At 48.1% G+C, this 23,698-nt stretch overlaps 1 protein-coding gene and 1 long non-coding RNA gene across 2 annotated transcripts; both read left to right on the forward strand.

Moving 5' to 3' along the window:
* The first annotated feature begins 3,501 nt into the window (after window positions 1-3,501).
* LOC125157043 (Y-box-binding protein 1-like) lies at window positions 3,502-10,096 on the forward strand. Its single transcript, XM_047843284.1, is given in 6 exon segments — window positions 3,502-3,702; window positions 3,781-3,928; window positions 3,931-4,011; window positions 4,014-4,272; window positions 7,886-8,000; window positions 9,815-10,096. Coding segments are annotated over 6 exon segments (1,086 nt in total).
* A 2,354-nt stretch (window positions 10,097-12,450) lies between these two features.
* LOC125157095 (uncharacterized) lies at window positions 12,451-14,313 on the forward strand. The gene is made up of 3 exons (XR_007148857.1): window positions 12,451-12,545; window positions 12,851-12,965; window positions 14,231-14,313. It is a non-coding gene; the product is annotated as an uncharacterized LOC125157095 (long non-coding RNA).
* Window positions 14,314-23,698: the final 9,385 nt, after the last annotated feature.

A 23,698-nucleotide genomic window follows, 5' to 3' on the forward strand; every position in this document is an offset into this window, starting at 1 on the left:
CCCTCTTTCTACCTGATCTAGCTTTAATTGAGCATCTTTATGAATCTCTTTTATCTCCCTTAATTATGTATTACTCATACCTCTTTTTCTAATGCTTTCATTTTTTTTAAGTTTATTTAGAGTGGGGGAGGAGCAGAGAGAGAGAGGGAGAGAGAGAGAATCTCAGGCAGGCTCCGCACTGTCAGCGATGAGCCCAACGCAGGGCTCGAACCCATGAACTGTGAGATCGTGACCTGAGCCGAAAGCGAGACTTGGATACTTAACAGACTGAACCACCCAGGCTGCTTTTAGTCACAGAGGCAAAAACTACTATATGCATTTTTAAGTAAGTCCTGTTTCTCCCTATAGGTTTCTATAGGTTTTCTTCTGGGTTTTTAACTTGTTTGAACTGCAAACTTAGTTCTCTTAAAGGTTCAAGAAATTTCATTAATTGCCAGTTCATCCTGCTTCTTTTCTTGTTTTGAGGGTGGGAACAATGCTCCTTCAAGCTCTCTACATCTCTGAGCTGAAAACAGAAACTCCAATACATTTTTTAAAATAATTTTGTTTTGTTGGTGAAACAAGGAAAATATGTTTTACCCTTTTTCCCCTAATGTTTCAAGTTTTTATTTATATTCTAGTTAGTTGGGGTGCCTGGGTGGCTCAGTCAGTTAAGCATCCAACTCTAGGTTTTGGCTCAGGTCATGATCTCACAGTTTATGAGTTCAAGCCCCGCAATGGGCTCTGTGCTGACAGCTCAGAGCCTGCTTGAGATTCTCTGTCTCCCTCTCTCTCTGCCCCTCCCCACTTGTGTGCTCTCTGTCAAAAATAAGCTTAAAAAATATTTTTTAATGCAACATAAATTCCAGTTAGTTAACATATACTGTAATGTTAGTTTCAGAAGTAGAATTTAGTTAATTCATCACTCACATATAACACCCAGTGTTCAATGTACATTTGTAAATAACATGATCAAAAATATTTGACAAATTAAAACTCTGTATTTTTAAAATTACCTCTTATTTTTTTATTTATTTTTATTTTTTTAATGTTTTTATTTATTTTTGAGAAAGAGAGAGAGTACAAGCTGGAGAAGGGCAGAGAGAGAGAGGGAGACACAGAATCCGAAGCAGGCTCCAGGCTCTGAGCTGTCAGCACAGAGCCTGATGCGGGGCTCAAACTCATGAATGGTGAGATCATGACCGGAGCCGAAGTCGGACGCTTAACCATCTGAGTCACCCAGGCGACCCTAAAATTATTTTCTTTTAATTAAACTGGAAGGATGTCTATATCTTCAGGTTTCACTGCCAAAATTGATGTCTAGCTTATGAAGACACTGATTTTGACCACATCTTAAATTTCACTTCATACTTTGAAAAAAATAGTATAAATTATACCCTTCATTATATACATACACACAGCAAATATACACACAATACATATAAAAATAAATGAGATCACTACTGGTAAACTGTTTGCCAATTTCTGAATACAGTGGTGAATTCACCGAGTTAATCGTCAATTTATGAGAACTGTCTAGAGAGTCAACCAGACTCTCCCTGCTGACTCCTTGTTCACCTTTTTAAACATTCTAAACTTTCTTTACGGAATGCCCTTTCTCTTGCCTCCTATAAAAACTAGTGCAAATGTTAACTTCTCCATAAAGTTTTCCCCATAGTTCCATCTCAAATAAATTATTCCCTCCTTTGTACTCTTAAAACACTTCTTCTAGATTCCTATAATAGATTCATCTATAAATCCTGAAAGACCCTGGAAACAAAACAACCGAATAACTTATATATCTACTTAAGCAGTTAACATTTGCCATATATATATAATATATTATATATATTTATGTATAAACGTATGCCTTTATATAGGTTTCTATGTTTATGTATTTATTTCTAAGGAATGCTATGTGGGATATAAAAAATTCCTCTGCAAATTTCAATTGCAGGTGAGATGCTCTTTAAGAAATTAAAAACTGTATTTATATCAACACATAATAAGTTGGGCAAATAAATTATAAAACTTCAACACTACAGTACCCCTTGCGTTAATTACACATAATGATATAAGTATGACGTTATGATGACATACGTCCTTACTGGTTGGCATGGACACTTGTCTATTCAGTGTTGGCTGGAAAATCTGGTTATGAGCTAGTATTATAATACCATTAAAATACACAATTTCTAGTACTCATGATAATATTTACTAACACATATATGTAATTCTGGAACGACAGACACCAAAAATGTAACAGTGGTTTTGCCCAGGTAACAGATTTACACATACTTTTTACATGTTTTTTAAGTTTATTTATTTGTTTAGAGAGTGACGGGGCAGAGAGAGAGGGAAAGAGAATACCCAGCAGGCTCTGCACGATCAGCATGCAGCCCCATGTGGGGCTCGAACTCCGGAACCGTGAGACCCTGACCTGAGCCAGAACCAAGAGGGGAGGGGGGCTTAACCGACTGAGTCACCCAGGAGCCCCAGTTTTTATATATTTTTATACTTTTCTATATCATCTGAATGTTTTATATTGAACGTGTACTGTTTTTATAATCAGAAGAACACCAGTTACTTCGGTGTTGGGGAAAACACGTGAGAAACGAGTGCCGCATCCGATTGGCAGCCGAGAGCCCACCCCAAGAGAGCCCTGAGAAGCCCCGCCTCCAGCCTAGTTACCATCGAGTTACCACACCGAGGAGCAGAGGGGCCGACATCCACATCCGGCCGCCTCTGGCTGCAGCTGCCCCGCCCCCCGCCCCGCCCCCCCTTCCTCCCTCTCCCTCCATTTCCCTTCCCTCCCGCTCCCCCACCCCAGTCCTGCCGCCATCGTACACGCACCGCCCGCCCCGGTGTCCGCCTGCCCAGGTATCCCCCCACCCCATGCCCCAGTCCCCGCCCCGGCCCTCCCCCTACCCCGCGTCCGGCCACCCCCCCTCCTCCCGCCCTCTGCCCCTCCCCCCCGCCCCCCCCCGGCCCTCCCCCCACCCCAAGTCCAGCCACCCTCCATCCCGCCACGCCCCTCCCCCCCGCCCCTCCCCCCCGCCGTCCCTGCCCTGCCCCCATTCCGCGTCCGGCCACCCACGGTCCAGCCCCTGCCTTCCCCCTCCCCCCACCCCTCCTCCTCACCCTCTGCCCCTCCCCCACCCTGTGCCCCACCCCCCGCCCCCGCCTGCTGCGCCCCTCCCCCACCCCTTCGCTCCTCCCCCCTTCCCCCCCCTCCACACCCCCCCCCAGCCGCTGCCCCGGCCCTGCCCCTACCTTCCCCCTCCCCCACCACGGCGCCTCCCCCCACCCCTGCCTTACCCCTCCCCCCGCCCCTGCTTTCCCCCTCCCCCCGCCCCTGCTTTCCCCCTTCAGCCTCCCCCCACCCCCCCCTCCCCACCACTAGCGGCACCAAGCCCAACAATATGGGCGGCAGCACAGGGAGCTGCCGCCCGGGTAGCCTCACAGGGGCGCCGCCTGCCGGCACAAGAAGGTCATCGCAACGAAGAATTAGGGAACAACAGAATGCTTCAATGTAACGAATATGGTTTCATCCCCAGGAATGACACCAAGGAAGTTGTATTTGCACACCAGACTGCCATAAAGAAGACTCCCAGGAAGTCCCTTGGCAGTGGAGGAGGTGGACAGACTGCGGAGTCAGATGTTGAAGGAGAGGAGGGGGTGGACGCAGCAAATGTCAGAGGCAGATGCGCCGCCGCAGTGCAGGTCGGTGACTCTGCGGGGGACCCTAACCGTTACGGACGCTATCCGCGTGGCAGGGGTCCTCCACCCAATTCCCAGTAGAATTACCGGGACAGTGAGCGTGGGGAAAGAACCCGGGACCGGAGCGTGCTCGCGAAGGCCAGACCCTCACGGCGCCGGCCCCACCGCAGGCGACGCTTCCCCCCTGAATACGTGCGGAGACCGCGTGGATGCGGACCACAGCCTTCTAACATCCTGTGCGGGGAGAAGTGATGGAAGGTACCAGGGCGCGGCAGGGCGCGGCAGAGCAAGGTAGACCGGTGACGCCCAATGTGGCCTGGGTGGTGGACCACCGCCCCGCACGGGGCCTCCTCGCCAAAGGTGGTTTAGGGAGGACGGCGGCGAAGACGACAAGGAAGATGGACGAGATGAGACCCCAGGTCAGCCCCCACCCCCACGTCCCTCCCGCCGCAACCTCGGTTACCCATGCAGACGCCCAGAAAACCCCAAACCGCGAGACAGCAAAGAGGCCAAGGCAGCCGATCCACCGGCCGAGAGTCCGTCCACTCCCGATGTCGAGCAGGGCGACGCGAGGTAAGTGTCCACTTACCGGCTCTGCCATCATCCGGTTTGGTTGCCCAGCAGGAGGTGAGGAAGAAGTTCCGGCAATAAGAAATGCGCCCAAGATGGGAGCTTCAGCCCTTTAGTGCCTGCTTGTTGCCCATTGGCCAGACAACCAGAACTATCGGCATTGTTATTTTTACCTAAAGACGTCGGTTTTTGGTTAGTGACAAACGCAGTTTTTAAAAAAAGAAAAAAAAAAAGCCTGGTTTGTCTCAAGACACTGTTCAAGGTTTTCAAATGGTTTCCTATCTGGTCAAGCTGACATGTTTAAGAACTTCATTTTTAACGTGTAATAAAACGAGTTCACAACTCGATTTTTTTCCAAAAGTTAACGAACGGCAAGCACCTGTTAATAAAGGTCTCTAATAATAATAATAATAATAATAATAAAGGAAACAGAGTTGGCAATGACACACAGAGTTTCACTCACAGAATTCCACACATACACCACACTCACACCGCGGACACACAACCACACATAACAAAACACACACCCGTTACATATATCACAGACACTCAACAAGTATTGACACGCACACACTGGTATGCACCCCAAAAATACCACCCATATGCGCACACACACACGCACACACACACACACACACACACACACAGGAAGAAAGAAAATAGTGTTGGAAAATGGAAATCTTGAGTAAACTGATAAAAACTTTTCAACAGTAAATAATTCCGCAACGTATACGTATATCAAATTATCACATTGTCTGCTTGCAATATGTACAATTATATTTGTCCAGTATTCCTCAAGAAGGTTAAAAACGACAAGAGCGGGTCACTGAACAAAGAACTTACCAATGATATCCCACCAGTCTCAGGTTAGTAATAGTGGTATTTGTCCAATTAATTTCCATTTGCCATCCCATGCGTGCCAGAAACTTTTAACCCTTACCCTTCCTTTGCTGTTTCAAGACAACACTTGCAAATCTGTTTTCTTCTTTTTTTCAGATAAGATAGCGCTAAGAGGAATGTTTTCTGTGTGATTCTCAATCCCGATACCCCATGATTTTTAAAAATATCTATTTTTTAATTTATTCTAATCTTCATTTATTTTTAGGACAGCGCAAGCAGAGGAGGGGCAGAGAGGGGGACAGGGGATCCAAAGCGGGTTCTGCGATGACAGTCTGATGGCAGTGAGCCCCGATGCGGGGCTCGAACTCATGGCCCGCGAGATCACGACCCCGAGCCGAAGTCGGACGCTCAACAGACTGAGCCACCCAGGTGCCCCGTGATTTCTTTTTTCTTAATTAACAATATCCTTCTATTGAAAAAGTAACAGGCACATAGTAAAATTTTTAATGAGGCAAAGGGTATATGATGGAAAAGATATCTCCCTACTGCCCTTGACATCCAGGTCCTTTCCTTGGAGACGCTCGCTATTAAGAGTGTCTTATTTATTATACTTTCACCTAAAAGTCGTATCTGTCTGTTTTTCTTTTACACAAATGAGAGCATAGCAGTCACACTGTCCTGTATTCTGCCTTTGTACCCTTAACCGTCTATCTCAGGAACTTTTTTATAGGTACATATGCATCTATCACATTCTTCGAACAGCTGATCATCGTACAGAATTTATTTAAACGTTTACCTGAAGGAAAGGCACAAAGGGTGTTTTGACCCTTTGGCTATTATAAACTGACCTGTGCTAAACGTCCTCGTGCGTAGAGGTACAGATATTTTAGCATGTAATATCTCCAGGGTAGAATTCAAGTATTGACGGTAAGACAGTTAACGGGCCGGATAATATGTGAATTTTTTTAATGCCGATACGTGTTCTTAATTGGCCCCCACACTAATGTCGTCGGTGGCTCCTTCAACCAACAACACGAGAGTGTCTCACAGTCCACGGCTGCCTCTACTTCAGGTAGGTGACTCTTCTTCTAGGTGTGACCTGCTACTTGGAGCTTTAGCAAAGTGATAAGAGAAAAAGTGTTATATCCTTGTCTTCATTTAGGTTTTTTAAATTACAGGTAAGATGAAGCATCTTTTTGTACTTCCAAATCACTTACAAATATTTTTTCCTGGTTTGCCTCTTTGTACACTTTGCTTACCCTTATATTGGCTCGTCTTTTTCTTATTCAGAACGGCACTTTTTTTAAAAAAGCTTATTTAAGGGGCGCCTGGGAAGCTCAGTGGGTTAAGTGTCCGACTTCAGCACAGGTCACCATCTCACGGTCCGTGAGTTCGAGCCCCGCGTCGGGCTCTGTGCTGACGGCTCGGAGCCTGCAGCCTGCTTTGGATTCCGTGTCGCCCTCTCCCTCTGCGTCTCCCCGACTTGTGCTCTGTCTCTCTGTCTCTCTCTCTTTCAAAAATAAATAAATAAAACTTTATCATAAATAAAATAAGGTTTATTTATTTTTGAGAGAGAGAGACAGTGTGCAAGCAGGGGAGGGGCAGAGAGAGAGAGAGAGAATCCCAAGCAGGCTCTGCACTGTCAGCGAGGAGCCAGATGCAGGGCTCGAACATGAGATCATGACCTGAGCTGAAATCCAGAGTCAAAGGCTTAACTGACTGAGCCACCCGGGTGCCCCTGAAAGGGCCCTTTATATCCTCGGAAGCCTAGTTCTTTTTATGTCAAACGTGTCGTCAGTATATTTTCCAGTTGCCATTTATCGGGTGACTTCTCTAGGATGCTTTTTACTGAGAAAATGTGTTAATTGCTTACGTCGTTAAATTTATCATTATTTTTCGGTAAAGATTTGGGCCTTGTGTCTTGCTGTAGGGAGGCTTTCTCTATGTCGTGGATGTAAAACATTTTCGCCAAGTTCTCTTCCAAGAGACGTTTTCCAAATCCATTCTTCCTGTATAAATCTTTGAGCGGTCTGGCATTTATTTTTAAGGAAGGGGAGTGCATTAAGAATCTAGGTTTCTCTCTTTTTCTTTCAAAAGAGATAGCCAGTTGTCCCAACATCATTTATTGAACTATTTGTCTTTTTGTCACTGGAAAAAATACTCTTTATCATATACTAAAGTCCCATCATTAGTTGGGTCTGTTTTTGGACACTTTTCTGTTTCACTGATGCTTGCGCCGGTACTGAGCAGTTTTATTTACTCTACATAGTTAGTACATTTTATTATCTGGTCAGATGAGCCCCTCTGTTATTTTTGTTTTTCAGGAATTTTCTTTGCCCATTCTGTTCTTTTCTTAAAAGCGTATTTATTTGGGGGCGCCTGGGTGGCTCGGTCGGTTGAGCTCCCGACTTCGGCTCAGGTCGTGATCTCACGGCTTGTGAGTTCGAGCCCCACGTCGGTCTCTGTGCGGACAGCTCAGAGCCTGGAGCCTGCTTTGGATTCTCTGTCCCTCTCCCCCTCCTCCACTGTGTGCACTCTCTCTCTCTCTCTCAAAATAAATTTATTTATTATCACATGTGTGAGTGGGGCAGGGGCAAAGGGATGGAGAGAGAGAATCCCAAGCAGGCTCCATGCTGACAGCGGGGGCTCCATGTCCGGAACCGTGCGATCATGACCTGAGCCGAAACCAAGACTCGGACACTTAACCGACTGAGCCACCCAGGTGCCCCTTGCCCCTTTCTGTTCTTAATTTATGTCTCCAAAAGTTCATGTCTAGCTCCATGAACCTCAAGTGGTCAGTGCCGTGTTCCCCTCTACTTCACCCTGTCGGTGAGGACGGGAGTCCTGCTCTGGGGCCACCAGGATGGTCTAGCACGACAGACACTTTACAGGTGAGTTTGACAGAAGTTTGTTAACCACATATGTTCACCATCTGGGGGAGGAGGACACGTGCCATGTAGGGCCACACAGGTGTTCCATTCTAGAACAGAGGGAACCAGCAGGTGCGAGGAAAGGCCGGCCTTGTAGTTACAAGAGGATGGGGTGCCCCCTGCTTCCTGCGGAAGGAAAGGATTGGTTTGTCTAAATTTCTCTGGCTGGAGGGTTGCCGAAACCTTCACCAGCAGGCACCGTGCCTGGTCTGTGTGCTAATGGGGGTTGTTTGCTAGAAGACCGTATCCACGTGAGCACGATGGAGAGTGGAACGTGCAGCTGGGCTCTTTGAGGCCCTCTTCGTTTTCCCAAGGTATCGAGATACGCACCAGATTAGGCCTTACTCCACAACCGACCCTTGAGGCCTTGACCTCGATTTCAACCTTGATGATGACTTGAACCTTCCAGAGAGTATGGTAAGTACCTCCCTAGGAAACGAAATACGTAGCTACTTGACCAAGAGGAAGAGGGCCACAGGGTGAGGTTGTTGTAAAAAACATAGACTTTGGAAGTGCCCACCTTGATAGGCGATAAAGTATATTGAGAGACCTGTGTGCCACTGTTGTAGGGAGTGTTTGTCCCCAGGGGCTACAAATGGAGATAAATCAATGCCAGTGGCAAAGGTGACAACCCGCATGGGCTCCATCTGACATTCTTTAAGTTAAATAGGAGTTGTTTCAGAAGCTCATTCTGCCTCCTGATTACACCATCTGCCTGGAGCCTACAGGAAAGGTGGAAATTCCACTGTATATCTTCTTCAAGAGCTCGACATTGTGGCGGGGAACCTGGGTAACCTAGTCAGGTAAGCGTCCAACTGTTGATTTCGGCTGAAGTCATGATATCACGGTTCATGAGTTCAAGCCCCACATGGGCTCCATGCCCACAGTGAAGAGCCTACTTGGAGTTTTGTCTCTCTCCTTCTCTCTCTGTTCATCCCCTGTTCGTGCGCGCTCTCTCTCTCTCTCTCTCTCTCAAATACAATTTAAAAAAAAGAAAGAGCTCAACATTTGGCATTCTGAGAATCAAAACTAGTGCTTTGGTCACTATCAGTAATGCCTAGAATTCCAAAGGGCATAAGGAGCGTCTTGCGGCTGTGTTGTATGCAGAGACAACGTGTTTTCCATTTTGGGGGTCTGTGAGGCAAGAGCTCCCCAGTATTCTTTACCCCAAAGGAGAAGAATTGTAGGCAGTGGTCCATGAGTTTGTAAACTTGTACACATGGGGCAATTTTTTGGCCAGGGTGTCCAACGCTACAATGCCCGTCTGACATGTGACCAATTATGCTGACCCTTGAGTCTCTTTCTTTGCAAGGAACGTTATTATTCTGGTGGGGGGAGAAGGAGAGAGAGAGAGAGTAAGCAGGGGAGGGGCAGAGAGAGAGGGAGACAGAAACCCAAGCAGGCTCCACACTGTCAGCACAGAGCCTGACGTGGGGCTCAATCTCACGAACCCTGAGATCGTGACCTGAGCCGAAACCGAGAGTCAGACGCTTCACTGGCTGAGCTACCCAGGCGCCCCCGTATCGGGGACCTTCTGATGAAACGATGAAAAACACCTCCCCACTGAACTCTATTGTGCATGAAGGTGGCAAGACCCTCCATAAAGTGTACGAACTCCCATGGTTATGTACTCAGCTGATGCTAAGGACTCTCCAAGTGGCCAGTGGGTCTGGGAGAGAGGTGACGTCCTCCAGCACAATGGCATCTGGCAAGGGACTGACGACGGGAGAGGCCACGTGCACCTGCAGAGAGGGCCCCGGTTTGTCTCCCTGTAGCAAGGAGGTCTCCGTAGCCGTGCTGACTTTGGGGGTGCCTCTTCCGTTACTGAAGGCATAGTGTGCAGCCGGGTACATAACGTCGTAAACTCTGAGTCTGTGAGGGCATCTAATTCCGGGACAGCACGCTACGTGGCCACCATTGCCATTCCAATTGCGAATGGTGTAGAACTGGGAGGGACAGTCTATTGTATCAGAAGCCCGTGGCCAACGAGTGGCTATGATAGGTGGTTCAGAGATTCCGGGGGGCATAAGAGGAGGCTGGTACAGCCCCTACGGTGAAGGGGTCTCCGCGGGCACTAGCACCAGTGCCTGTTGATTTATTTCATTTCGGACAGATTCTAGATTTTTTTTTTTTTGAGACACAGAGAGACAGAGCATGAGCAGGGGAGGGGCAGAGAGAGAGGGAGACACAGAACCGGAAGCAGGCTCCAGGCCCCGAGCCGTCAGCCCAGAGCCCGACGCAGGGCCCGAACTCATGGGCCGCAAGATCGTGACCTGAGCCGAAGTCGGACTCTTAACCGACTGAGCCACCCAGGCGCCCCAGATTCTAGAACTTTGTGTTGGCGAAGACTTCATTTCAGGTGGGCCCTTTGGTAACTAACAGCACCGGGGGGTTGAAGTAAGATTATAAATGAGGAATATGTTGCCTCCAGAACGCACAAAGGGCTAGAAGACGTTGGACTCGTGTTAACGTTGTGGGTGCTGAAAGGGTTAATCAGCGTTTCTTGACAGCGTCAAAAGTGGAGCAGCTCTCGGTTTCCCGAAGGCTTTTCTGGAATTGAAGAGACGGCCGGGACCTTGCACCGTGTGTGGCAACGATCCGTCCCTTTTCCGTGAGTTCCGTCGTGAGTATATCTGTGTCCTTCATCCGTGTGTCCAACAAGTCTCCTTGGGGGAAGATGCCACCCACGTCACGTCATTTCCGTGTTCCGGGCAAAGGTGGGTGCAGTTAGGGTCCTGCCGGCAAAGACGGTGTATAATGCCAAGGCTGCTGAGTTCCCTCGTGAAGCCTGGTAAAGGTGTATTGTGTCCTTTCAGGGGGAAAGGCCACCGTGCTCACAGGCTGTTGAAATAGACACTGAACAGGTGCGTGGGCGGCTCAGCCGGTTAAGAGTCCGACTCTTGGTTTCGGCTCAGGCCATGATCTCGCCTCACGGTTCGTGGGTTCGAGCCCCGCCTCGGGGTTTGCGCTGGCAGCCCGGGAGCCTGCTTGGGATTCTCTCTCCGTCCCTGTCTCTCTGCCCCTGCCCCACTTGCACTGTCTCTGTGTCTCTCGAAATAGATAAACGTAAAAGAAGGAAACAGACACCGAACAGAGCATATTTGCCAAATCTCAATCTATAACAGCAAAACGGTTGCCAGTGGCTGATTGCCTAGAATCGGTAATTATAATAATATTGGGCGTAGGGGCCTGAAGTTGGTGGTGGGCTCACCGCGAGGCACCATTCATTCTTTCTGGGTTTAAGACCAGGCCAAAACGGGATATTAAAGGAGCAGTAGTTAGCATCATCACCCTTGCGCTCGCTAGGTCATATACAAGTTGAAATCCTTGAGGGCCCCGGTTTAATTTACGTGGGGTGATATTAACTCTGTTAACGGGGTAAGGGGGTTGTTCTGAGATACTGACGACTGCAGCAAGGTAGAGGGGCAACCCGAAGGTGGCATCCACCGGCCTGTTTTCCTGAGAGCACCTCCAGAGACCTCTAACTGGATGCCAAATCTGAGGCCTGCCACCGAGGCCGGCGCTCTCGGATGGGCCAAGAGGCCTCTGGCACAGAAAGACCGGGGGTGTGTTTCAGTCAGCTCTGTGTGCAGTGCCCCGGGGGGCGGTGGCCTGCCAAGAATCCTCCGTCTGATGGTTCCGGTTCCATAGGACCCAGGAACGTTAGCCCCGTCCCCTCAGCCGCCATGGCCAAGTGATCAGAGGACATGCCCGGAGTGGCAGCTGCAAAACCCGGGTCACCAGACCTGAGGAAAAGCCACCCTCCGGGAGACGCTGACATTCCAGAGCGCGGCAGGGGGAGAGCACAAACGTGGCACCCTCCAGCCTCTGTCCCTGCAGAGGATGCCAACAGGCCCCCAGATCGGGTAAAGCAGAGGCCTGCCCCTCAGGCCCACACTTTAAGATTAGCAGATGAACCTGGGGCACCGGGGTGGTCAGTCAGTCAAGCGTCCCGACTCTCGATCTCAACTCAGGTCATGATCTCACGGTTTGTGAGTTCAAGCCCTGTGCCGGGCTCGGTGACGTCAGTGGGGAGCCTGTTTGGGATTCTCTCTCTCTTTCTCTCTCTCTCTCTCTCTCTCTGCCCCTCCGCTGCTCACACACTCTCTCTCAGAAGAAATAAATAAACTTAAAAAAATTAAAGCATAAAGATTAGCCAATGAACCTCTTTCCCATAAAACTCTGGCCCCTCTGGATTGGCTCTCTTTGTCCTGGGCCCGGGGACAGGTGAGTCTGGGCACGTGTGCCCTTTAAGAGCCGGTCTTAGCTTGCTGTAGCCTTGTGGGTTTTGTGAACGCAAGCCTTGTTGGTTTGCAAAGCCAGGTGTGTTTGGGGGTTGTTCCTGAGGTGCAGTTTTTCAGCGTCGGGGCGCCCGATGCGGGGTTCAAACCCTCCGCTCCTCAGGAGAAAGCGCCGAGTTTTCCATTCCTTCTGGATCGCGGCTGCCAAGCCAGGAGTGGTGTTTATGGCGAGATGATGTCTCAACTTCACGTTCCTGCTGCAATGGTATGTTCCCCCCCCCCCCCCCGCCCCCTCATTTGCCCGCTGTGTAGGAGTCACTCAGCGAGTTCCTAGGCTTCTTCCAGAGGAAGCTGTTGCAGATATAAATGTAGATTCGCTGTGTCTGTGGGAGGAGGTGAGTTCGGGATCTTCCTGCATCTCCAACGTGGATCCATTTATACCTTTTGCTCAAAACCCTCGCATCTAGGAACTGGACCGTCTTGAGTGTCAGCCTGTCTTTCGTAGCCAACAATCCAAGATTCCCAGGGCCACATGCCATCTTCTCTCTGTGCTCTTCTCTTTCTCCCCAGTACCTGGATCCCTTCCAGACCTGGTGAGCCCTCTGCAAATGCGCACTCGCCGTTTGAGGGCGGCCTCCACGCGACGCAGCTCAGAGGCACAAAGAGATACAGATGTGGAATGAAGGTGAGAAGCGATAGACGGGGGAATCCGGGTTGAGATGGGTGTAGACTGAGAGCCTTCACACGCGAACGCAGTATAGTTCTATTTTTACGACTCCATCTTTTTCTGTATCCAGAACAGTAAGATTTATTTTCCATACAGTGATTAAAGATTCTAGAACTCCCGGGGAGGCCGGGTGGCTCCGTCGGTTAAGCGTCCGACTTCAGCCCAGGTCATGATCTCGCGGTTCATGAGTTCGAGCCCCGCGTCGGGCTCTGTGCGGACGGCTCGGAGCCTGGAGCCTGTGTCAGAGCCTGTGTCTCCCGCTCTCTCTGCCCCTCCCCTGCTGGCCCCCTATCTCTCTCGGTCAAAAATAAATAAACGTTAAAAAAAATTAAAAGAGTATAGAACTCCCTCAATTGGTTAACTGGTAGTTGGACATTTTCATCTTTAATGGGGCACCGTTGGCTCATTTCCTAAAGTGTCCGAGAGCCCAAGTGGTTAAATTCTGCGTGCGCACTCTTACAAGAGGGATGCGTGGCACACCAACAAATAGCTGTGACAAAATGCCTGTCATTCCACCCTTGTAGAAGGAAGCTTGTAGAAATAATTCAGCAGAAGTTCACAAAATCGCGTGGTGAATTGCCATCTAAACGAATATCGCATTTGCTTGCATATTTTGTTCTGCAAACCGTTCTTCCTTTCCATTTAGAGAGAGGAGGAGGAGGAGGACAAGAGGACAAAAAAAATTGTATACGTCAGATAATTTTTCTCGCTCCCTATCTCTCCGGCTCTTTAAAATATTTATTTATTTTGGGGCGAGCGCAGGCGGGGGAGGGGCAGAGAGAGGACAGAGGATCCCAAGCGGGCTCTGCGCTGATGGGGCTGACAGCAGCGAGCCCGACGTGGGGCTCAAACTCAGGCCCCCCCGAGATCGTGACCCGAGCCGAAGTCGGCCGCTCACCCGACCGAGCCCCCCGGGTGCCCGTTTCTCCTGTTCTCAAACATCCCCTGATACTGCAGCGGGGGCGTCTGTATGCAGAATTAAGCTTGTCTTTGTAGATCTGGACAATTAAGGGCGTCCCAGTGTTTGCGGTTGTCGGGAGGGGTGAAGTAGACGAGGAAGGGGCAGTTGGACACACTAGCTGTACCTCACCTCTCTGACTTGAAACGGATCTCGACTTCTGCCTTCCCTGTTTTAGCATTAGGAGAGCCACCCCCTTTTCCCGCCCTCGCAGTCTTCTCTATCGAAAATCGAAAATCGTTAACTGGTGCCTTTCCCGGTACAGAGCCCCCACCTCAGCTGCTCCAAGTACTTACAAGGATCCGCAGGGGGCGCGTGACACAGAGGGTCACGGAAACGCTACCGAAGCAATGCCAAGGAGGATGTTCATCTCTTGCCCGTCCAAAGGTGACCGTGTTCCCATTCTAAGTCGCTAGCAAGTACATTTTCTTCCCACCTCGGTCAGGGGTCAGCGGCAGACTTCTGAACGTCCCCAGGGAGAAGCAGAGCTCTGTCAGAGACCCACCCCAAGGGAACCCTATCCTTACACAGTGTGTTTCTGATTTCATTGTTTTTAAGTTTCCTTATTTATTTTGAGACAGCAAGCAAGGGAGGGGCAGAGAGAGAGGGAGATTCCCGGTCAGGCTCCACACGGTCAGCACAGAGCCTGGCACGGGGCTTGAACCCACGACCCGGGCGATCATGACCTGAGCCGAAATCGTGTTTCGGTTGCTCCACCTACCGAGCCACCCAGGCGCCCCTTGTGGTTTTATTTTTAAGCTAATTACAGTAGAATAAGGGCACATAGTCTATATGGTCGCTTTTTGGTTTTGTTTTTGTTTTTGTTTCAGTTTTCAGACTTGCTTTGCGACCTGGATGATTGTTTTACTTTGACATAAACGTTGCCTCATGCTCCAGAAGGATGTAGATTCTCTACTTGCTAGAGGGAGCTGCCTACAAACAGACGTCTTTGAAACCAATTTGTTGATTAGGTTGATCAAACCTTGCAAAACCTTGCCCTGTTCACTTAACCTATCAATTAGGGAAACAGATTTGTTAGAGAAATTTTTATCATGTTAGATTTGTCCGTCTATACGTGAGATTCCGTCAGGTTCTTTTCTTCCATATTTGAGGGTAGACGATGGCGTCCACCTCGGTTTGAGAATTTCGTCTCATCCCGGCGAGGCTAAATGTTTTTCCATCGTGCTGTCATGTCACTCTTTCCCCCTAAATTCTGTTTTACGTGATCTGTGCTACCGGTACGTATGTTTGGCCTTCACGGCAACAATTTTATCGACTCAAAAGCCGGAAACTCGACTATCCGCGTATTTTTAAGTTGGTTTTCTTCCCCTGGGGTATTCTGCCTAATCTTTTATCGTCAACATTCCCGTGTTCGTGTACCTAAGTTTATGTTTTATAGAATTATTTAGCTGTATCTTTAAAAATCAACATTCGGGTGTCTTTTAATTGGTGATTGAGGTTACTTGACATTTTTTTGCAGTGACTTATTTACTTGAATGACTTCTATCTCTTTCTCTGCCTTCTGTGTAACCCGACTTTTTCTCTACTGCCTCTAACCTTTTACTGCATTCTTCATAGCCGGTAAATGTTTTTCCTTAGTGTCTTGTAAGTTATATACTTAGTGCTCTCTTTCTTTAACGTTTATGTGTTTCTAAATATGTACGTTCACCTCAAAATCAGCAATAGTGTTCATTTCTTTTTTTTCAAATTTTTCTTTAAATTCTAGTTAGGTAACATACGGTGCAATATTGGCTCAGAAGTGGAATTTAGTGATTCGTCACTTACATATAACACCCAGCGCTCAACCCAAGTGCCCTCCTTCATATCCACCCCCCCCCCCCCCGTTTAGGCCTTTTTGTAAAACTTTTTTTAAGTTTACTTATTTATTTTTGAGAGAGAGAGGGACAGAGAGAGCACAAGCGGGAGAGGAACAGGGAAAGAGGAAGAGAGAGAGAGGGAATCCCAAGCAGGATTCTGCGCTGTCAGTGCGGAGCCCGACCTGGGGCTCAAACCCACGAACTGGGAGATCCTGACCTGAGCCAAAATCAAGAGTCAGGCACTCAGCCGACTGAGCCACCCAGGCGCCCCTAGCTAGCCCTGTTTTGAATGCCAGCGTGAAAAAAGAAAACAGTTAAACAAATTAAAAGAAAAATCTGGTCGTACAGGCACAGAAGCCTTGCGATCCAAGCAGCTGTCCTGTAGAAGCCCTCTCTTCCTCCTTCAGTGCCTGAAGGCCGGGCTGGCACTGAGTCGTATCCATGGGAGGGATGTGCCTGCAGGAAGGAGAAAGAATGATCTGCATTCTGCTGGCCCCAGGGGACCATGACGAGGAGACCGGTAGTGTTTACTGAACAAATAACAAGCAAATTGTGAGTCCCAATTAGTGTCTTACAATAGTGAGGGTAACCCTGAGGGCAGAGGGCCTTCTCTCCTTCCTGATTCCCCACTCAGGACTCCAGAGGGTAAATCCTCTCAGGTCGTCCCTGCATCAACCTGGGGTACTGCCGTTATCAGCTTAGCTGTGCGGATCTAAACTCCTCGGGTTTGGCTTTACTGAGGTACCTTATTTTTGACTGGCTCAGACAGTAGATTGAGAGTCAGTGGCACTGCCTGTGGACGCTGCAAAGCAGGAAAAGGTGACCCAGCAGAACAGGCTGGGTCTGGACCATGGGGCTAGTTGGCTCAATGGAGGATGTGCAGGAAATGATGAGTAAACGGCTAGTGCGAACTGAGGTGACTTTGACTTTATCGAGAATGGTACCCGCTCTGAAAAAGCCAAGGGAGAGAGAGCGATGGGGATCATCAGTTACGCTAGTCACATCCTGGGCTCTGAGTGACAGCACAGTAATGCGCGATCAGGTGGGCGAGGGGTATCAGCATAGATAGCGGAGGAGAGCAAGGACCCACACGCAAGGGTCCCTACGTCCCCTCTGCCATGACGCTACGTAGGCCGTATCCTTCCTCCCCATAAAACTACCTGCAGCCTGGGAGAGAAGCAGGGAGGAGGGGAGCTGTCTTAGAAACTAACCTGTCTCGGGGCACCTGGGTGGCTCTGTCGGTTAAGCGTCCGACTTCGGCTCGGGTCACGATCTCACGGTCTGTGAGTTCGAGCCCCGCGTCGGGCTCTGTGCCGACAGCTCAGAGCCTCGAGCCTGTTTCTGATTCTGTGTCTCCCTCTCTCTCTGCCCCTCCCCTGCTCACGTTCTCTCTCTGTCTCTGTCTCTCTCTCTCTCTCTCTCTCTCAAAAATAAATAAAGATTACAAAAATTAAAAAAAAAAAAACAAAACTAAGCTGTCTCACCAAGAGCATGTAAACATTTTCTAAAGAGACTGCTTAATTCTAGGTCAGACTGAGGTATAAAGTGGATTGGGCATTAACGCGAACCCCCACCCAAGAAGGCGGCCACATGAGTTCTAGATAAAAAGAAGTCAGTTACACTTTCTCTGCACAATGAAGTTTTAGTGTGCGGTAAAGTTTTTAACACTGCTTTTGACACCTGGAAAGGATGGAGACCCTTCGTGTCTGTAAACCATGCCTGGCCGTGCTTTTCAGATGGGTATTTTTGCTGCCAAGCAGGCAAAACAGTGCTGAGAGAGGGGAGCGATTATAGGGGATTTCAACTCCAGTTACACTGACCCCTGGTGCCTGTAGGAATCTGAGTGAATCCCTACTACTTCGAAAATGGGGTTGAGACTCTACAGATGGAACCAAGATATCCAGAGATACGGGGACCCAGATGCTTGCCTAGCCTTCCCTTCCTTTTTTGGAGTAATGATACGGGGAAGGGAAGACACCCTAGACCAATGTATATGGTACATCAACTATCCTTGCCCGGGGGGTAAAAGAGAAAATAAGTAAAAAAAAAAAAAAAAAAAAAAATAGCCTGATGACAAAAAATTATGATCAGGGTCTAAACGTATTGACACTGGCTCAGACTTCCACCCAGCAGATTCCGTGACTCTCACAAATCGTTTTCTTTATTTAATGCAGAGAACGGCAAAAAGTAATTGTAAGAATCGCAATAGTGGATCGGGGCGCTGGGGTGGCTCAGTGGGTGAAGCGTCCGACTCTTGGTTTCGGCTGAGGTCATGATCTCCCTGTGAGCTCAAAGCCCACATTAGGCTCTGCCTGCTTGGGATTCTCTCCCTCTCTCTCTCTCTCTCTGCTCCTCCCCCACTCCTTCATGCATGAGCAGGTGCACGCGTGTACTCTTTCGCTTACAATAAACTTAAAAACAGAGAATATGATATGGATTGAAAAGTAGGGAAAAAAACCCAATGTGCAAAAATATTGCTCTTACCAATACCCTACTTTAATGTGCTACCGTATAGTTTACAAAGCTCTTTCATATTCATTTAGAAGTCATAACTGATTTTAAATCTGCAAATGAATAAAAATTGTGAACTAAAGCATTTCAAGTGAATTTATGTGAAACATACCGAAAAGACAGGGCCAGTATTTACGTGTCACCTAAGCAGGTTATGTTTCTAGAACTCGCTGATTTGTGAATGAAACAGATTATTAATTTTTTGACTCCTATATATAATACTTTTATTTTTTTATATATATATATTCTTCTTGGAAACATGAGGCTCAGGGATTTTTTTTCTCACACGTTTCTCCCATGTTATTCATAACAACAATATACATGCTGTATTTTCTGTGAGTTAATTTGAGATTTGGGGTCTCGGACATGTTTGGGTATTTGAGTTGGAGCAAGGCAGTTCCCTAATAAAGGCCTAGTTTCCTCGCTGCAAATTGAGAAGGTTGGATTAGCTGCGAAGACTGTTTCCAACTGTGACATCCTCTATTCTATGAAACAGTCTCTACAGCCTTGGTCCCGGAGGTACATCCGGAACCTCTCGTCACTGCCACATCCCTTCTAAGTTATCAGCCGTCACTACTTGGAAGACGTCACCCACGTTCGCCGTGAATCTGCTCTCAACCAAATGCAAAACGAAACAACACAGCCTGGAACTCTCTGCATTCTTCCTCCGTTTGCATCCGTGTTCTAGATAGGATTTCATTCAGGTGTCACTGAACACCAAGGACCATTTGTCTTTCCAACAGAAACCGAAAGGGCTTATGCTGTGGAAATCACCGAAGGCATAATGGGTGGAGCGGACTTAGAATGCAGTACTTACTGTCTCCAGTTTTTCACCTGGATCGTTGAAAGAAGTGGGCTGCTTCATCCGTCCTCTGGTTTCCCCATTTTTTTTTTTAATGTTTATTCATTTTTGAGAGAGAGCATGAGCTGGCGATGGATGGGCAGAAAGGAAGAGAGGACAGAAGATCCCAAGCAGGCTCCGTGCTGACAGCCAGCAAGCCTAATGCAGGGCTCGAACTCAGGAGCTGTGAGATTGTGACCTGAGTTGAATTTGGACGCTCAACCGGCTGAGCCACACAGGCGCCCCTGGTTTCTATTTGTATAATGAGATTCTATATCTGGACCTTCCTTTTTTTTAGTGTTTTTTTTTACATTTATTTATTGAGAGAGAGAGAGAGAGAGAGAGAGAGAGAGAGAGAGACAGAGCGTGAGCAGGGGAGGGGCAGAGAGAGAGGGAGACACAGAATCCGAAGCAGGCTCCAGGCTCCGAGCTGTCAGCCCAGAGCCCGATGCGGGGCTCGAACTCCCAGACCACGAGATCATGACCTGAGCCGAAGTCGGACGCTCAACTGACTGAGCCACCCAGGCGCCCCTGTATTTGGACCTTCAGATGGCTTGCTTGTGCCCACTCCTGCGTCAGCTTGGTTTTGTTATTTCGTGGAATGGGCTTCAAAGGTGCTCCTGAGTGGCAGAAGGTTGTCCTCTTCTGAGCCGTGATGAATGGGAACAGAGCAGAATTACACGGCCGCCTCGGATGCCACAACCCCACTAAAGGTAGGATCACGGTGGCCGACAGAAATGGCTAGAACACCGTTCTGTGATGTAGAGTGTATGTAAGTAAAGAAAAGTTAAAACTTCTTGGATTACATTGACATACCTGGGGTACCAGGCTGGCTCAGTCGGTAGAGTGTGCAACTCTTTTTTTTTTTTTTTTAATGTTTACTCGTTCATTTTGAGAGAGAGGGAGAAAGTGCCTGTGTGAGCAGGGGAGGGGCAGAGAGAGAGGGAGAAAGAATCTTAACCAGTCTCCATGCTCAGTGTGGAGCCAGATGTGGGGCTCAGTCCCACCATCGTGAGATCAAGACCTGAGCCGAAATCAAGAGTCGGACGCTTAACTGACTGAGCCCCCCAGGTGGCCCGAGCATGCACCTCTTCACCTCGGGGTCATGAATTCAAGCCCCGTGTTGGGTGTGGAGTGTACTTAAAAAAACAAAAAATTTAAATTGACCTCCCTGCTGAGGCATGTTGTGCCTGAGTCACAGCTGCTGCTGTTACAACAGTAACAGTACCATCTTGTTTTATTTTTTAATTTTTTTTATGTTTTTTTTTATGTTTTATTTATTTTATTTATTTATTTTGGGTGTGAGCGGGGGAGGGGCAGAGAGAGAGGGAGACCCAGAATCCGAAGCGGGCTCCAGGCCCCGAGCTGTCAGCACAGAGCCCGACACGGGGCTCGCACTCATGGACCACGAGATCATGGCCCGAGCCGAAGTCGGACACTCAACCGACTGAGCCACGCAGGCGCCCCACAATAGCACCGTATTTTGAGTGCTTCCTTTATCAGGAACTTCACATACATTATGATATTTGAGTCGCACAACTTAAACAAGAAGATGGTAATATTATCCTGCTTTCACAGGTGAGGAACTGATCTTAGAGGTGTAAAGTAACTTATTTGAGAACATAAAATTTAAAATTGGTGAGGCATCAGGGCTCCTGGGTGGCTCAGTTGGTTGAGTGTCCGACTCGGGCTCAGGTCATGACCTCGCGGTACATGAGTTTGAGCCCTGCATCTGGCTGGCTTCTGTCAGCATGTCAGCGTGTCAGCGCAGAGCCTGCTTGGGATCCTCTGTCCCCCTCTCTCTGCCCCTCCCCCACTCATGTTCTCCCTCTCTCTCTCTGTCAAAAATGAGTAAACGTTTATTTAAAAAAAAAAATCAGCGGCTGAATAACACTTACTACTAATAAAAATCTAATAGAATTATCTTATTAGGAAAAAGTTGACTAGTTCGTTCAGATTTGATTTTTTAAATGTACAGTTGTAGAAATTAAAAATGCAAAACTAGGGGCCCCTGGGTGGCTCAGTTGGTTAAGCGTCCCACTTCAGCTCAGGTCATGATCTTGAGGCTTGTGGGTTCGAGCCCCACATCGGGCTCTATGCTGACAGCTCAGAGCCTGGAGCCTGCTTTGGATTCTGTGTGTGTGTGTGTGTGTGTGTGTGTGTGTGTGTGTGTCTCTCTCTGCCCCTCCCCACTCGCAGGCTCTCTCTCTGTCAAAAAATAAATAAACATTAAAACAAGTTTTTTTGAAAGATCAGCAGTATAGGTTGATTTCCTGCAAGGAGGGGATAGAAAACAATTTGCCCAGTGAGGTGGGTTCAAGGAGACATTGCACACGCACATCAGAATGGGAAAGCAAATACAAAAACGAAACCTGAGAATACCAATTTCTGGCGAGGAGGCGGAACAACAAGGACTCATCCGTTCATTGGTGGTGGGCGTGCAAAAACGGTCCAGCCACTTCGCAAGACAGTTTGGAATTTCCTTATAAAGCTGAGCACAGTGGGGCGCCTGGGTGGCTCAGTCGGTTGAGCTTCCAACTCTTGATTTTGGCTCAGGTCGTGATCCCAGGGTCGTGGGATCGAGCCCTGTGTTGGGCTCCGTGCTAAGCATGGAGCCCGCTTGAGATTCTCTGTCTGTCTCTGTCTCTCTCTCTCTCTCTCTCTCTCTCTCTTTCTCTCTCTCTCTCTTTGCTATTCTTCCCTGCGCCCTCTCTCTCCCCCCGCCAAAAAATAAAATTAAAAATTTTTGAAATTAAAATAAATAAAAACATTAAAAAAAAACCCTAACATAGTTTTACCATACAATCTGCGATCATACTCCCAGATACTCAACTAATTTGAAAACTCGCTCACACGACACCTGCACACCCATGTTCATAGCAGCTTTATTAATAGTCCCCCAAAACTAAAAGCGACCAAGATGTCCTTCAGCCGACAAATGAATGAACAAGCTAGGGTACATCCATACGGTGGGATAGATTTACTTAAAAAAAAAAAGTCTCAAGCCATAGATGAATCTTAAACAGATCCTCTCGAATGATAGCAAGCAGTCTGAAAAGGCTGTATACTTTGTAATTCCATTCATATGACATTTTTTTTTGGAAAAGGTAAACCTAGAGAGACCGTAAACATAATTGGTGATCGCCAGTGGTTTGGGAGAGGGTACCAAGCAGGTGAGGAGGAGGGTGTTTGCTTTTTGTTTTTGTTTTTGTTTGTTTGTTTGTTTTTAGGGCACTGAGCATATTCCATATGATAACTGCAATGGTGGATACACGACCCGGTGCATTTGTCAAGTCCCAGGAAACTTGACAGTATGAAGAGTAAATCAACCTCGGTGCACACAAGTTTTTGTAAGTCTGGTAGGAAGTTAGGGGATCTCGGAAGGAAATATAGAATGTAACAGAAGATCGTAACTGTATTGAAAAGGCACGAAACGACCTCCCTGAAGGGGCAGAAGAATACACTGAGCTCAATTACGCCGGCAAAAAGCGGGCTCTAAGAATGACCTCAGAAGAACCTGTACAGAAACGCCGTACTCGAGAAAGATACTTCCCGTGGAGGCGAGGGTTAACCGGTTTGAAACTGCTACACCTGAATCCGGGAAATAAGCAATGAGCTACATGGACGGCAGGTGGTAGGACGGTGAGGTCACAGGTCAGCAGGGGAAGGGAGCTAGAAGGATCCACGTGGTAATGGATGAGCGTTGGAGACATCGGTAAAAACTCGTATCTGCTTTAATACAGGTAAAGACAAATTCATGTAGAAATATTTCTCGATACGTAGATGTACGTGGGTTAGCGTACATAAGCGGCTTTCCGTGCTCTCTCACCTGAGAGGGCCTCCGATAAATGCCACGCCAGCAGCAACTACTAAGATGCCTAGCCCACAGGTCTTTGTTTCTAATACCATTCTCCCATAAAGGGAACTAAGAAATCTCAGAGAAATGACCGATTCCAGGAATGGGGCAGGAAATAGCCTCGTTTTAGTTCCCGAGCATTTTCTAGTGCCAGTCACTAAGGTAGGGCCCCCAACAAAACAAAACACAAGAATGGGGATATGTCAGGGGGACGGAGAAGCCAACCGAAAGAGCTCGCAGTGGCCAAAGCTGGAACATCTGTGCGACAAAATAAGGTCGTATTGGATGATGACACAACTTCTAAAAATAAATATCTGCGAGTTCCCGCTAATAGAAATAAAGGACCGACTGAAGAAATAAATGGCTGGGGGGGGTGGGGGGGTGGGGGTTGGAGAATAGACAACCCTCCCTTGCAGAAGATTTATGTAGAGAGTCTGCTTTCAAGGAGATGGAACATAGAGGAGGTTGTGTGGAGTGACGTCCCTTCAAAGAGCTGAGTATATGGAAGAAACGGGGGAAATAGTAAATTTACAATGGAGAATCCTGACAACACTACCTCGCCAGGTGGTCAAGGTTAATAGTATCGGTGATAGAAACACGTGGAGGGCATGTACCCTTGATACGAAGCCACCAGATTGGTTTAGCTGCGGTCTTTTGCCATAAAACCCACAGCATCAGTCTAATCATGGAAAACACCAGTTGAGGGAC

Source organism: Prionailurus viverrinus, chromosome X (genome assembly GCF_022837055.1).
Source record: "Prionailurus viverrinus isolate Anna chromosome X, UM_Priviv_1.0, whole genome shotgun sequence".
NCBI lineage: Eukaryota > Metazoa > Chordata > Mammalia > Carnivora > Felidae > Prionailurus > Prionailurus viverrinus.